Below are 17,391 nucleotides of genomic sequence, written 5' to 3' on the forward strand. Positions count from 1 at the left end.
CTAAAAGGCCCGTATTTTACATTTCCTTTCAGTAGAACCTATTTGCAAAAGTTCTGCTTGAAATTCCACGGCAGATTATGGTTTCTGAGTAGGCGTTTTCTGCGCTGAGGCGGTGGCTGCGTAGATGTAGCACATGGCAATTGGTGGGCACATTTGCTGTGGCTGCGACAGATAAGGGTGGTGAATCCTTGTTGACCCCTCCCCCTCGCGCTTCTAGTCAAGACCTTTTTTGCTAGTAGGAGATCCCCGTCGTTTGTTACTCTGTAACTTGTTCTGTAGACTTCACTTTTTTCATTTTTTTTGCTGCCATGGCTCACAGAAATGCACCAAACATCAGAGGTCGTCTCCCTTGGATTTTACTGCTCACAGAGACCGTGTTTATACTTATTTTTCTGTTTTTGTTTACCTTTGAGCCCTCAGAAAGGGAAAGCGTGAGTACCGTCGTCTATGCAGGTAGGTTTGCAAAACAGTTTCTTGGTAACTTGGGTTTTGCTCGTGTCCACTGAATAGAAAAAAAATCCTCTCAGATTATCAGGACAAAGACAATAAAAAATGTACAAATCAAATATCGGCGTAGCGCATTTCAATGACGATTCATTGCAAGTTTGTTTGTCATTGTACAAACTGAACTGGTTTTTACTGCTCAAGGTCTGGATCAGGATTTTGTCGAGTCCAGCCTTAGCATTACTTGCAGTAAGAGCCTCTTTTATTTACTGTCGAGCAGAAATTGTGGTGTAGGATTTAGAGTACGTTTTATTTGTAATGAATCTTCAAGTTGCTTTCTTTAGCATTTAACTTTTCCTCCTTATGTAACATTATTACCTCTATGTTACTGTTGCTATTAGTCTGTGCTATGGGTATGTTTTCAGTAGAAAAACTGTCCCGTCTTCAATTTTTGTGATGCCTGTTTATTCTAAAAAACAATAAAGATATGCAAAAGGAAACACAATGGTTATCACTCTGCATTGCAAAAAACTATACTCTAGATGTATCTAACATGAGTACAGGAAGTAGTATTTAAGGAGTACTTTTTTAGTATAGGCCTGAAATATCCAATTCTCAGTTTAGGAAAGTGCAGAGGGCACAGTCCTTTCTATTTGAACTAATTATAGATGAAAACGTACTACAGGAGAACTGTTTACCTACTCCGGAATACCTTTATGAATTGGCCCCCATTAATTAAAGAGTATAGTTTTACAAAGTCAGCAAATACCCTGAAAATCAACATTGGACACCCCTGCTGTATGTTGGACACTAATATGCATACCCAGCTCTTATTATAGTTTATTTTAGAACATAGTTTAATAAAATCTTCAAATTTGTTTCCTTTACCATTATCTACATAGTTGCATTGAAGAAAAACATGAAGAATATGTATTTGCAGGTAGCTTGAATGAACAATGGTTTCCCAAATTTAATTAGGAAAGAGACATCACAAGGAAATGGCTATTTTGCTGCCCAAGCGTAAAACAGGTGTGGTTTGTATGAAAACTACTGGTGTGCATATTTTTATATTTTGCCAGCTTAGTCTGGCGAAACAGCACAATTTTGCGTTTTCTAAAGATAGATGAATTTGTCAAACTTCACATAAGGTAAAATTTTGCACCACTCCTTGAATCATTTTTCCTGCTGACCCTCATGGCTTCTACTCCCGAGTAACAATAGTGAAACCCAATGGCTGCTGCCTGCCAAGCTGCATACTTCCCTTTCCCCACTACTAGTGTTTTGGTAAAATTTACAGGGCTTCATGCTTAGTGAAGTTCCTGCATTTTTAGGTATGGTGTTAGCTATGAGTTTTTTTTTCTTCTTATAAACTCATATATTTCAACAAAAATGGTCATAGAAGCCTAGTGAACACTTGCAGCTGGTGCCTGAGTCACAGTTGACCAAATCCTGTATTTAATTCATCCAAAGATAACTCAGCACTCAGGGAATCGTACTGTGAATCCTTTATTCATTCATAATATGAGAGCAAACAGATAACGCCAATATGTTTCACCCTTGCGGTCTTGGTCACCGCTGTCATTGAAACGCAGTATTGAAACCCAGTAACCACTGTGCAGTTGTAGTTAGGATTACCAGAGATAGACGTTCCGCAGATATTTCACCATTATAACTTTGCACCTATTTGACAAGTCTCCGAGAAACTTTGCAGACCAATTCCTTTTTAGGGTCGAGCCTGCGTCGCATGCGCTTGCGCGTGCGTTTCGCTTGCGAGACGCTTTAGGAGTTAGAAAAGGTCTCAGAGCCCCCCGTTAACGTCACGTCACGTCAGTTGTCTTTCATTGGTTCGTGGGCTTGCCTGTTAAAATCTGATTGCTTTAATTAGTGGAAGGCATGCATACGTCATGCCTTTTCCAGTGGTTAGCCCTCCTCGAGCGCAGTGACCAAGTACTGAAAACATGCGAGGCTCGCTGTTTCCCATCAGGTTTGTGGTTCGCAGTGCGATCTCGCTTGGCAGAAGTCGAGCGCTTTGCATAACATCAACCCTGTTTCATACTTAATTGCACTTTTGCCGGTTATGTAGATAATTGCACTTTTGCATATAGGTTTCATTACGAGTGAACTGTAGCAGCGCAATCGCGCTGTTTTTTACTTTCAATGTGGAAAGAAAAATCTGGTTGGGAGTTTACAACTGCTAATAACAGCGCAGTACGCTGTTTTTTCCTTTCGTTGTGGAAAGAAAAATCCGGTTGGGAGTTTACAACTGCTAATAGTTGTAACCCGGAGAAATGCAAGACCCTAGTGCATTGCAAATTCTTGTTCTATATTGGCGGAGCATGCAAAGTTTGGTGGAGATTTGTCAGAGGGTCCCAAATCGAGATTGGGCACAAATGAATTTCCCATAAAGGTTGTACTCATTCATAGCCTAAAAAGAGCTGGATCGATTTGAATGAAATTTGTCAGTTACACATTATGTTGCATAGATGACCCTTTTTAGTACTACAAGTAAGTATTGTTTAAGTTATGAGGCATTTTAACTTAGTGATATCTGTAGTTGTGGTACTCTTGCAACATTTTGCTGTATTTCACAGATGTACCATGAGATATAGCGATGACAAGTCATTATGTGATTGGCTAATGACTGCCTTCATGAAAGTTAAAGGCAGACATGTTCTTTTTAGGTACACTTTGGCTGTGTTCTGCGTTACGCCTTTTGAAATAGGTAAGTATTAGGCTTGATATTTTCCCCCTACCTAGCACCACATTACTAAAGTGGTAATAGGTAGAGGAAAATATTTATAAGATTCACATATTTAAAAAAATGTACAGAGTATGGCGGTACTGCCTTTGGAGTACCCGAGTACTTAAAATAGATTAAAAAAACAAAATATTTCAAAAAATTTAAAAAACACTGTAATACACTATTTTTCACAAATATTGTGTATTACAGTGTATTTTCTATGTTTAATTTTGGCCCAGAAAATCTACTGTGATAATACCTACAAATTACTGCTCATCTTATTTTTTTTTTTTTAAATATGGTGGTAATGGGTAGTGATCAACACAAAATTTGCCCATATTTAGGACTGTCGCACAAACGCAGTGAAACGCAGAAGACAGCTAAACTATGCTAAATACTGCATCCTTCCTTTTACCTTTGGTAATCACAGCCATTAGCAAACCACAAACTGAATTCTCATTTGCAAGAACTGCGGTATACCACAAACTTAACACGGTATACCATGGCACAAAATATAACAAAGGGCATTATTACAAGTTTGCGGTGGTGGTCACTCCAGATTACACCACTGGCGGTCGAACCACCAGGGGACTACCGCCACCTCCAGGATCATGGATAGTGGCAGGATGGCAGCGGTTGGAGTCGTGGTCAGCCATGGCGGTGCTGAGTTCAGCACCACGTTGATGATCATAAGTCCCCTTTCCACCTGCCTTTTCATGGCCTGCCATGAAAAGGCTGGTGGAAAGGCAGTGCTTGGGGCTACTGGGGGGGGATCCTGCACTGCCCACAGCCATAAAGAGTCGAGGCCAATGTTGCCGCACTGTTTCCACTGGGCTGAGCAACAGAAACCACCTAACACAGAGGTTTCCGCCAGTCAGCCCAGTGGAAACATTGTAATTGGGCAGGGGGGAGACTGCCAGCTCCACAGCGGTCTCCTCCCCATGGAGCCCTGCCAGTCTCGTAATGAGGCCCTAAGTTTTTTAAAACATATAACTTTAACACTAAATATCGTTTGCACCTCATAATGTATATTCCTGATACATTAAATCTACATCTTTTCACACATTTTCACGTTACGTCTGTTTCAACTACCACACTCCACTATATGCTGCACCACTCTCTCACTCAACTGTACACCACTACACTCTAGACTTTTACATTCTACGCCACTCCACTCTACATCATTCCACTATATGCCACTACATAATATGCACAAAAGAGTTGGATGGTCTCCTAAATCTGAAGTGTGAAGAAAATAAATATTTTAGGGTCGAAACAAAACCAGGAAACATTCATTTAAATTTGTATGATGCACACAACGTTGAACTTACTTTGAAGCGTTATTGAACACCCCTCACCACATAATGCATTTTGTGATCTAATTATGGTGCAGATATTAAATATCCTCCAAAACCTACTGTGCACAAATACTGCAGTTTGCGCACAAACATGCCCATTAACACCAACAAAACCATGTTCAGCCAAAATAAATGGCTATTTTGGAAGGCCTAGCAAAATCTTATTGGACCTTATGTCATGATTTAGGCCTGCATTGCAAATGGTAGGTATTTACTGATATTGTTGGTGCTGGTAACACCAGGGGAGACAACTAGGATGGGATTCAGCCCATAACAAGTTTGGACCTAAGCAGCCCACTAAGAAATGAGTAATTCCCCTGTGAAATCTTTAATTCTGCTTCTGATAGTTCTTTTTGCGCCCAGATATTTATTCAGAGATTTCAGCTACTTTTAGCAATTGAAATATCTTGGTGAAAATAAACAAATTCAGAGTACTACCACGGACTGCATAATTCTGATGTGATTGCAAATTACTGTAAAATGCCATTGGAATTTAGTGTCACTTATAATGAGGGCCTTAAAGGCTCGCTCTAGATATAATTGCTTTCTTTTAATTTTGTAATGTTGGACCATCTGTTTCATTTGTGTACTTTGTGGCATATTATTTTATGACCTACAAAATTAATCTTTTTTCTCCATAGTAAATTTGGTAGGTGTAGCAAAATGCCATTGTTGGCATGGTTACCCCTTAACGTTTTGCCTTTTGTTGATGCTAGTTATGATTGAAAGTGTGCTGGGACCCTTCTAACCAGGCCCCAGCACCAGTGTTCTTTCCTTAAAACTGTACCTTTGTCTGCACAATTGGCACAACCCTGGCACACAGATAAGTCCCTTGTAAATGGTACCCTTGGTACCAAGGGTCCTGTGGCCAGGGAAGGTTTCTAAGGGGTACAGCATGTATTATGCCACCCCTCACTCATCACATGCACACTGCCTCACAGTTTGTGTGTGCTGGTGGGGAGAAAAAAAAGACTAAGTCGACATGGCACTCCCCTCAGGGTGACATGCCCACAACCCACTGCCTGTGGGATAGGTAAGTCACCCCTCTAGCAGGCCTTACAGCCCTAAGGCAGGGTGCACTATACCACAGGTGAGGGCATAGCTGCACGAGCACTATGCCCCCACAGTGTCTAAGCCAATTCTTAGACATTGTAAGTGCAGGGTAGCCATAAAGAGTATATGACACTCAGAGGGCATGTTAGAGATGCCCCCTGCATGCCAACCCAACTGCTAGTGCTAGGCTGACCGGTCTCTGCCAGCCTGCCACTTCCAGATTAGTTTCTGGCCACATGGGGTGAGTGCCTTTGTGCACTCTGTGACCAGGAACAAAGCCTGTCCTGGGTGGAAGTGCTTCACACCTCCCTCTGCAGGAACTGTAACACCTGGCGGTGAGCCTCAAAGGCTCAAGCCTGGTGTTCCAATGCCCCAGGGCACTAAAGCTAGTTTAGATCACAGCCCCCCAGACACAGCCCCCACTTTTGGCAGCAAGTCTGGAGGAGATAATGAGAAAAACAAGGAGGACAGCCCCTAAGGTGTTTTGAGCTGAGGTGACCCCTTCCTTAGAAAATCCTCCATCTTGCTTTGGAGGATTTCCCCCAATAGCATTAGGGATGTGCCCCCTCCCCAGAGGGAGGAGGCACAAGGAGGGTGTAGCCACCCTCAGGGACAGTAGCCATTGGCTACTGCCCTCCAGCCCTAAACACCCCCCTAAATCACTTAGGGGTGACCCTGAACCTAGGAAAACAGATTTCCTGATGACCTGAACAAGAAGAAGGACTGCTAATCTGAAATCCCTGCAGAGAAGACAGAGTTGACAACTGACTTGGCCCCAGCACTGCTGGCCTGTCTCCAGACTCAAAGAACCTGAAACAGCGACACATCCAGCGGAACCAGCGACCTCTGTCGACTCAGAGGACTGTCCTGCAACTCAAAGGACCAAGAAATTCCCGTGGACAGCGGCTCTGTCCAATCAACAAAGAAGAAACCATCTTTAAAGGGGCTCCAGCCTCACTCCTGAGGCGTGAGTCCCCAACACTCTGCACTCGACGCCCCCGGCTTGTGCCCAGAGAAACCAACACTGCAGCGAGGACCCCCAGGCAACTCCCACAACTTGGACACCCTGAGACGACCTCTCTGCACCCCCACGGCGACGCCTGCTGAGAGAACCCAGAGGATCCCCCTGACCGTGACTGCCCGGTAACAAAGAACCAACACCTGGAAGAAGCACTGCACCCGCAGCCCCCAGGTCTGAGAGGAACCAACTACTGGTGCAGGAGTGACCATCAGGCGGCCCTCATCCTTGCCTAGTCATTGGCTGGCCTGTGAAGCCCCCCTGTGCCCTGCCTGCATCACCAGAGTGACCCCCGGGTCCCTCCACTGAAACCAATACAAAACCTGTCACCTACATTGCACACTGCACCCGGCCGCCCCTGTGCTGCTGAGGGTGTATTTTGTGTGCCTGTGCTCTACAAAACCCCCTGGTCTGCTCCCAGAGGACACAGGTACTTACCTGCTAGCAGACTGGAACCGGAGCACCCCTAGTCTCCATAGACACCTATGTTATTTGGGCCCCTCTTTGACCTCTGCACCTAACCGGCCCTGTGTTATTGGTGCTGGGTATTTGGGGTTGACTTGAACCCCCAACGGTGGGCTGCCTATGCCACGGAGACTGAACTTGTAAGTGCTTTACTTACCTGCCAAACTAACTTGTACTTACCTTCCCAGGAACTGTTGAATTTTGCACTGTGTCCACTTTTAAAATAGCTTATTGCCATTTTTGACAAAACTGTGTACCTTACTGTTTTACCTCAAAGTTCTACATTTACCTATGCCAAGTACCTTACAATTTATGAACTTACTTGAATTCTGAATCCTGTGGTTCTAAAATAAATTAAGAAAATAATATTTTTCTTTATAAAAACCTATTGGCCTGGAGTTAAGTCTTTGAGTGTGTGTTCCCATTTATTGCCTGTGTGTGTACAGCAAATGCTTAACACTACCCTCTGATAAGCCTACTGCTCGACCACACTACCACAAATAGAGCATTAGTATTATCTACAGTATTTTTGCCACTATCAACCTCTAAGGGGAACCCTTGGACTCTGTGCACACTATCTCTCACTTTGAGATAGTATATACAGGGCCAACTTCCTACAGTAGGCTTTTAGCTTTGTGTCTCTGCACACATGACAATCGTGCTTCCATGTGAATCGGATCAAGACCTAGTGCTGGGCTGTTTACTCTAGAAGGGCCCACTAAGTGCACCCTCCATTTTGTAGCCATAATTACCATTAACTCTTAGTCTGTAGAGGACTAACAGCGGTGGTGGCAACAGATTCTTTTGGCAGAACAGGCCTTCTTACCTGTCGCTCCATTTGTCTGTTATTCCTCTCACACCAGGTCTTTCACTCCAAATACGTGGGGCATGTATGACATGCATATGTGCTCTATAGGTTTATAGGACAATGTGTGTGAAATGAGAGTGGCTGTGACAACCCATAAATCACTTTTGTTTTCTTGAACCGAAAGTGATAAATAAGATAGAGGTTGGAGGGATCCCTACAGAAGAGTGTGAATGTCAGGGTTCCTGCATAGCATTCCTGAGGTTCTTTGTAGAGGATCAGACTTTATGATGTGGAGGAGAAGAGACAGAGGGCCTTTGTGAAGTGCACGGAAATTCCTCTATACACTCCTACTCACTTGTTCCATAAAAATGGTACTCCAGACAGATTGAATTGAAAATGTGTGGTGTGGCCTGGAGACCCTGTGGCCCGACGGTGTGCCTAAAAGCTGGTGCACATGAAAATGTCTGGGCTCCAACAGAGATCTCTACCAGATTTGTGGTATTCCTTTGTGGAAACCATGTGCCTGTGACTTCTCGGCACCTGAAGAATTGAGACTACTCTTCCTAGGCCATCCTACCCAAACCCAAAGAGCCATGACAGAGTCAGTGCCGCTACCAGATTGCACGAGTGTTGTTCATCAACCTCAGCAAAAGCATCGCTGCAACCTGGGTTGACTTTATCCCTTGTCTAAGTGGGGGGCTTGTGTTTGCTCCTTAGGAAGAAACACCAACAAAGACCTACCAGAATCTGAATAGTACAGGGAGAGCACAACCTCCATCTCACTTGGCTGTACACTGCCACGTCTCTTTCACTGAGGCATGCACCTGAGCACTAGAAGTGAGGCCAGAGAGCTGAACAATATCAAGTGGGATGGCAAGGAGTCAGCTCACTTGCTCTTTGTGGTTGTGCAGAATCGCACACCACTGGGAACTACACAGCTCCCATTTGCAGCTGGAAAGAGCTGATTGATCTGCCTGGAACTTAAAAGACTAAAGTGCAATGCAAGAGATGAGATTTGAGGGACTGGACGAACTTAGATGTACTACTACGATTCTAGCCAAGTTACTCCTGGGTAGCTGGGCCGAGAAGACTGGAACTCACCAGGTGAGTTCCAGTCTTTTGGGCCTGAGGTTGCACATAAAGATTGAATGCTACATTAACATTAGGAACAACTTTTGTTAATAATAACTAATAATAACTAATTCCATCACAGAGTTCCATTAATAATTGTGTGCCATATTCATTATTTGCCACTTATACTTTGTGAACAATATTGTGTTGTGACTGAAGTTAAGTACTTGAGTAAAAGGACTGGTTGGACATTATGGTATTGCTTGGAAACAGATATTTAATTTAGTTCTGAGTCTCTACCCTGCACCACATCCTTTAGTAAGCCTTGCACTGCTTGAATTTGCTACCCTGATAATCAAGTGTTAAAGGGGTGGTATTAGAATAGCACACCTCGTAGCAATAATTTGGTATCTTGATGACATGGCATGGTCTTGCAATCTTAGTTAAGGAGCATGAGATGACTTCAGCAACAAGAGACCCATCCTCTGAAGCAATCATGTCTGTGTATGAACTTGATTCTTATTCTGGGAATCACATTTCATAGAGTACTAAGGCTATCGCAGCACAGCCCTCTGTCACACTATTTCTACTGGGCACATATATCTTCTAATAATGACAGTACTTGTCTGTTACAATAGGCATCTTTTTGTTATTTTTTATTTTATTCAAACACACTATTATTAGTGGCCATTACTTTTACTAGAACAGAACTTACAATGGCATCACAGAGATGTGGCTCTCTGTTTCCGAATAAGAAAGGTTCTAAAATTACACGAACAGGACATAAAATATTTCTAGAAAGAAATCTATTGGCGGGGAGAGGTATTTAGAGGGGGGCATTGTTGTGACTTATTACATGATTTTCTGAATTCGCTATCAGATCTGTATCCTGGTTTTAGTTGGTTGTCTGTGGACTTGAGTGGGACCAGGAAGACTGAGGAATGGAAGGATTTCCTGTACAAGGGACACGGGAATAGAGAATACGAGAAATAGAGAAAGAAAGAGAGAAAGTTACTTCTTTGTAGCCTGCCAACGTGGTAACCACTAGACACTTCTATGAGCACGATTCGTTTTGTAGTTTTATATTATGCTAACTATTACCTCAAGGCAACTTCAAAGCCAAAGTAGTGAGAGATGTTTTTCAAACAAGCACATCCAACACCAATCAGAGGTCAGACAGAGATCAATTTAGCCATTTCGCGTATTTACGTGAGCCAGTTACCACTGGAGTTTGCTATAGCATTTGAATGTTTAGATCCCCCCTAATCAGGCTTTGGAAGAAACCAATATAAGTTGTGGAAAGGGAGTAAGACCTTGCTCTTCCTGAATCAAAAGTAAGCCGGGTGAATGTTTCTGATTATTTTGATCCATTAAAGATGCTTCTTCGGTGTAGAATGTGACCTCTATAAATGACAATGTCCTACCACGTTTTAGCTACATTTTTGTGAAAACATTTACAAAATCCAACATTAGCCCCTATCCGTGTTTGTGTCTCCCTCTGAATTGATGTGGATCTTGTGGCAATTTTATACAAACGTATGATGATTTTAGTGGGGTGGCATGGAGGGCCAGCACACCAGCTCTTAGTGAACTACACAGCAAAAGCATGCAGTAATTGGCACAGAAACACAGAGTCCCACATGTTATTCCCCAAAAATCCCATAATCTGAAGTATTTCTCAATGCCTCAACCCCAGCGTTTTCCCGTCCAATTACCAATGTCCACAGCAGACAGGGTGGGACATGGCAGGAGGGGGTGGTGGGTAGGTTTACTAGGCAGACATCTGTCCAACTCACAATGCTGCTCCTAGTGTGTAAAGTGCTCACAATTTAATGCACCTGTCATCGCTTCTTGCTGCCTAAAATACCTCCTTTCATGAATACAGAAAACCAGCTATCCCCGAAACCTCACCCTCTATGAGCCTACCTCCTTACAATCTTAATGGGCCCTTTACTGAATGCTTCCATTCTTATCATCCTTATTCTGACACGTGGTGCCTACCTGCCCTCTGCTTGTCCTCCTATCTCATTTTTATCTTAGCTTCAGCTCCTTAAGAGCATGTCATCTTCTCATATATTCCTCCTCCTGCCAGCTCCCCTCCACAAGATGCCTGGTCAGTCCACTAACGAAAATCAACAGTCTGTTAACTCCTTAACCAGGCAACAGTTCTGCACTTAAGAAACCCCTCTACAAAAAGTTTTTAGTGCCATGCCTCTTCATCTTTTTTACAGCTTAATCATCCCTTTCCTGCAAACCTACAATTGATGTCATAACAATAGGCAACTGACTCAGTCAAAATTACTGCCTATGTTTTCCCCAATTTCCTCTCAACTTGTTGCAATTATGCAACTGTGTTTAGCTACCCAAATGTCCCTTCTACCTTCTCCTCTCCCTGTAGTCTTATCCTTAGACATGAACATTGCTGCCAAATCCCAAAACTCATGAACAATAACTCAGTCCCATTCCAATTTCCCTAATTCCACTTAATTTTCTGTCCCTTCTTTGGGCAGGCTATGCTCTAGCCATAACCCAGACCCAAACCCGTATTCACAGTTGTTAACATATGTAACCACTGTACCTAAACTGCTCTGAAACATGTTTTTCTATCGGCCTCTCAGTCGCAGAGCTGCAAAGTTGAATAAAAATCTCAGTGTGAGGAAGGCGTAGGACCTTGGTGGTAGCTGTGCCTTGTGCCGAGAAGTACCTAAGCAGCACTTTTGCCCACACCTGCCCCCAAGCCCGCTCCTTCTCCTCCTCCAAACCCAATAAAAACTTGCTGAGGCTGTTGCCACATCCTGGGGTGTTTTTAAACCCATTAATGGATGTCAGCAGCTCAACGCCTCTGAAAACTAGCTGAAAATCACTGTTTACAGAGGTTTTCAGATCGTTTTCTTTGCCATTGTGTGATATCCACTCCTTACCGGGTGACAGTATGATGGGAGGCGATATAATGTATAACACTGTAGCACCATGTGAGTTGGAAGGTCTGCAGGTGCAGGGTAACTCTGTTTATCACCTATACAGTGGCACCCTTCACCATTCAGTCTAAATTAGTTTACCTAATGCCATCATTCATTCCACACTGTCACTCCTAAAGTTTACACAACCCACTCAATTGTTACCTTAAACCATGTCCCACAGCAAAGATGGCCTTCACCCTCCCTGATAAACTCCCATCTTCTAACACTTGCTGCCTCCTCTGCACATAAGAATCTACCCATGAAAGTGCCAGTTCAGACACTGACCTTGTTAAAGTTTTCCCCACAACGCACAATATACACACTATACTAACCTCCCTACAGACAGTATGTCCACAGTTTGTGTTGTCTTCCCCAGCAACTTAACCTACTCATAACATCTTATCCAGAAACTAATTTAGACTCCTCCTTCATCCCAAGTTCCCCTAACTACCTCCCTTTCTCCCTCACTTTTCAACCAGCCCGCACCTCTGTCAAAGTAACAATGATCAGGGCCACTGGAATTATGTGATTCTGCGGGTGCGGTGTTTTTTGCGTAGTTGTGGATTTGCTTCATTTATCAAATAGTTTATCACCTGCTGCATAATCTGTGGATTTTACCATAAGAATATTTTCTTTCTCACTCAGACAGTACAAAAGGTATTAAAAAAGCAGCAATATGTGTTGCTGTGCAGTGGAACATCCTTTGCAAAGGTTGACTGGTCACCTTTATGTTACTTATTACTATATTTGGGTGTTACACCAGTGCTAATGGGGGCAACCTATGCCCAGGCAGTGATAACAAGTGTGAAAATTAGAATATAATGAAGTAATATTATCACAAAATATGCTGACTTTTGCTGCATAATTTAGTCAACCCTGCTCCATAATTTGCCTCTCTCCTTGCCGCATAATTCCAGTGGCCCTGACCAGTGGTCATTGGTTAAATGTTTACACCTCAGCTTCTTTAATTTCCCAAGCCCCTTGTTACCTGGTCAATCTCATTTCCTCATTGTTTGAAACGTTCTTAGATTTCACCTTCTTGCATAGTTCATTCAATTTCTCCATCAAATCCTTTTCATCCAAAATGCCATTCTTGTTGTCTTTGTTCTTCTTTCTTGATATCCTCTTTAGTTGCACTGCAGTGATTTTAAGACTTCACCAAATCCTGTCTGTTTAATTTCCAGGTGCTATCTATTCTCTTTGGCCACCTGGCCAAATTCAGTCCCCAGCGCCTGTTCACTAAATGCCTTGGCTGGGAAAAGAGGGCCATCTAGGTACTGGCAAACCTTCCTTCTATGCTGTGACAGCCCACGTTGTACCTTCCAGTTCAGTGATACTCAAAGTACGGCCTGGGGTGGCATGCAGCCCTTCTGACCTTTACATGCATCCCCCTGGTCAGCAGCACTGAGCTGCTGTTTACTGAACTCAGCACTAACATTTAAAAGACATTAAATGAACAGGCAAGCAGTTATTTAAAGGTTAATCTAACAAAGAAAGGAAGTGTCTAGTTTATCCTTCACCCTTAATTTTAGCAGCATTTTCATTTTTAATGACATCTTGCAGTAAAGGTGTAAAACTATGATAAGGTCTCTTCTAATTTAGAAAAGTGTAGTTCATTAACATGCAAAAATGTTTCACCTTAGTATATCAGGTTATATCAGTGCATTGAGAAGTATATTTATTTAAAGTGATAGTTTCCAAGCATGAATTCAGAAACATTCATACTTTTCCCCCACCCTGACAACAATGGCAGTAGCGAAATATGAGGCAAGTCAGTTGTTTGCTGCACTGTTTGAGTGGCTTGGCTTACTATTGTACATGAACAACATTATATAGTTTATTAAATCTAACAAAGAATAGGGGTTTGTACAGCGCACATCCTGAAGTCATGCATGAAAAAGGAGAAAACGTGAAACAAAACAATTGCCTTGGATCGCACAATTTGGTAAATTGGGGAACCCAGGATGAATCCTAGGTTTTCTGATTTTGTGTAATGCAGTTCAGCCACTAGATGTATATGCTTCGCTTCCCCTATACCCATCTTACTGCAACCCCCAAATCGGGAACCCCGCCCTGATGTTACCCTACCTTACTGCCACCCTCCTAGCATTAATGCAACCCTCGGTCACATCACAGATCACACTTTGTGGCCCCTTGGAAATGTTTGTGAGTACCCATGTTCCAGTTAATGTCTTTACCCTTCTAAATTTGTGAGACCGGTGCTCTGGATAGTGCTCTTAGTGCACCCTATGTATTACTTAAACTACTTTCCAATTCTGTGTTGACATTTGTACCACAGACTACCTGGCCAATTCATGAAGCAATGCGTCTAATACCTTTTAACTCACACTTCCACATGCTGCCCTTCCATTCCTTCCCATAATCTCATCTCAACAAGTTTCCCCCAATAAGGTCTGTATTTTTTAAAAGAGTATTGCGCTGCCACAGGTTAAACTTGCTATGTACTATTGCCACCCATCACGACCCACCAGGTTTTCCATTCACTACATACCCTGACTGCTCGGCTAATTCCTGTTCCAATGCCTTGGAACCTTCTGAAACTCACATCTCTTTGTGTAACCCTTCAGTCAAATACAGTTTTCTAAAGTCCTCTGGCTTCGCTGCCATCATTTGCATGCAGTGACTCATTAACTTTCCTTATAGGCAAATCATAACCGTTCTCCTCTTCTCTGTGCTCTTTTTGCAAAGAATCTGACCCCCCTCCCATCCACTGCCCTATGACTTCCATATAGCCTTTATTACCACACTTTCATTGCCCTCTTCCTTCTTGTTCTTCTCTTTCCTATCCTACCTTTATCTCTAAAAGTACCCGTTGATCTTGAGTCAGTGCCCATCTCTTCCCCATACCATACTATCTGCTCATAAACTCTTGAGGTTTGCTCCTTTTTCTGCACCAATATTTTAAATGTGCTTTGGGTTCCGCATATCCTTACTCACCCTCTGGGACCACATGGCAGATATCCTACATCTTGGCCTACGAAATGTTAGGTTGATTAAACTTTCAATCCCTAAAGATTTGGACGGCCATAAACCCTATCAATACAGCATATTGCCTGCATTTTGTCTACCACTGATAGCACAATGAACAAACCTTCCACTATCAAATTTCTCAATCCAGAAACTGAAGCCCACCAGTGATGCCTGAACCCCTATATGTTATACCTGCCTGACCTCATCTCCTCTACCCCCACTTGCTTGTTGACTTTTCCTGCCCAGTGGCTTCAGTGCCACCTGCCTCTTCTTTGGTAGCACTGCACAACAAACCTCTCAGTCCCCCTCCATATTTTCTCCCCTTGTCATCTTGGATTCCCCATTTCACTTGCAGCACAATTCCTCTGCTACTTCTGCTCATAGCTGCTTGCCCCTTCGCCCCTGAGCTGCAGTCTGCCAGCTGCATATTGTAACTGCTTCACACTGGCACAATTCCACCTTCAATTTTTCTGGTTGTTGTCCTTTGTAAGTTCATCCTCAAACTGGACTGTTCCACCCACTACTGCCATTGTCACAGAAGACCTTTTGCACTTTCACTTCCTCAGGAAACAGAGGGAAGCACCTCCTGAAACTGTTGGTTTCCTAAGGCTATCCAAGTCTCAAAAAGGCAAGGAAGTCTCAGTGAGTTCCTTGGAAACTAGCTGCCCTCCTTATCAGATCTCAGGAGGTCCACCGTACTCCAGTGGGGGCAAGATTTTCCTCTATTACCACTACTAGACCCAAATAACCAGCACTGTATGGATCCTGTTATGGATGAAGAACAGGTATGATCTGCAGCTTCTCTGGTCTCCCACATCTAGGTGGCCTCTGCCTCAGCTGGCCTACCGAAAGGGAAGGTCTGGCCAGTACTGTTTGGATGGCATTGTGATTTGTCTGTGATCATACCATATTGTACTGCTGGAAAACCTCATTTACAGAGAAGTTCTTACTGCCTAAGAGAAAGTCAGTAATTTATTTTTTGGCTTCCTGCTTCAGCTCCTATTACTTGAGCCAGGTCTGACAGCATATAACCAGATCAGAGTTCTTGACCCAGGCAACTGTACTGTTAGGTTCCTGGACATTATCAAGTTTTGTTCTGCAGCTTCTTCTTTTACCAGGTTGAGCATGACCTCTCTCTAGGTATAGCTGCAAAGTCTGATAGCAATCCACCCGGTCCCCCAAAATATGGTTCTGCTAATCAAAGGTGAAATACTGAAAGCAAAACTAAATAGTGAAGAAGAGGGGGAAAGGGTGTGAGAGAGCAAAGAGACAGCGATTATGTCACTATCTCATCAGTATGACTCTCTCTGGATCCAGGCCTTTTGTAATAGGGTTTTCACAGCCTGCCATTCTCAGGCATAATGGCTTCAAAATAGTGGGCCACTGGAAACCAACTGGAAATCGCTGCAACAATTGACCAAAGCCAGATTGCTAGCAATCCTGGAATTAATGTAAATTAAATGCTACACACAAAAGGTGATGGGAGGATGCTTACAATAAGTCTAACCACTGGAAATCGCTCAGGGTTGCATTACAAACCATCATTCTTTTGCCCACTATAACACCTCAGATTAGACTCAGCCATATGCAAATCAGTCTTGACTCTGCTCCAATAGGAATAGTCCATACCAAACTGCCAAGGCAGGTCCTCTTCGAATCAGAACACAAGCAAATCAAGACCGGTTTCACCCTGATTGGGGCTCTTCAGTCAAGGGTAGCTTGGTTTCAGTAGCACAGTGAGCAAGGGACCCACATGTAGCATACCCTTGGCCATTTAAGGCAGTACATAAATCACACAAAATCGGTGAAATGAACAGCAAGCAGTAATGCCAGTGCAGTGCAGAAAGTTGCCAAGCACCTTTGTAGGGAAAGTCTACTTCTTTAGTATTACCACTACCTAAGGCACTCTGGAAATCCCTCCCCTTGAACTTTTCCAGCTTAGTAGCCTGGCCACCCCCAGTTGCCATAGGCTGATCTGCCACAGTCTTTCTTTGATGCATTTCACAGCTCTCCTTTGCTGAGATTGCCATACCACCTATTTGTGCATAACAGTATACTGCTCGGGGATAGAGCCCATAACTGGTCATGATTGGACTGGCATTTTCCTGACTTTGAGAGATACCCAGACTAGTACATACTCTTCCCACATTTTCAGACACTTTACATCCTTGCCAATGTGGAAGGATCTGCTTCACCCTCTTTTCGGAGCCTGATATTATTGTTCAATACCTTTGAAATGGTGAACTCATGAAAATCGTCCTCCAAATCTCTTGAGCCTGCTTGACAGTCTCTTGCTTTATGGCCAGGACTAACTTTCGTAGCCCCTGCTGCACTGTGGCCACGAATCTACAATAGTGGGGCAATCTGATACCCTATAGGCATTAGGTACAGAGATTATTATATACAAAGACCAATTACTGAGGGAAAATATTTACATATTGTTTGCTTTTTTTTTATTAAACCTGACTTTGTATTAATTCTTA

General features: G+C 43.2%; 1 protein-coding gene across 1 annotated transcript in view; it reads left to right on the plus strand.

The window, feature by feature from the left end:
- The first annotated feature begins 226 nt into the window (after positions 1-226).
- The window catches only part of RHCE (Rh blood group CcEe antigens), a 194,833-nt gene continuing 177,668 nt past the window's right edge, over positions 227-17,391 (plus strand). The window contains exon 1 of the mRNA XM_069223925.1: positions 227-453. Within this exon, the coding sequence (XP_069080026.1) occupies positions 309-453 (145 nt within the window). The 5' untranslated portion in view covers positions 227-308. The remainder of the gene's footprint in view (positions 454-17,391) is intronic.

Source organism: Pleurodeles waltl, chromosome 3_1, assembly GCF_031143425.1.
Source record: "Pleurodeles waltl isolate 20211129_DDA chromosome 3_1, aPleWal1.hap1.20221129, whole genome shotgun sequence".
Classification (NCBI taxonomy): domain Eukaryota; kingdom Metazoa; phylum Chordata; class Amphibia; order Caudata; family Salamandridae; genus Pleurodeles; species Pleurodeles waltl.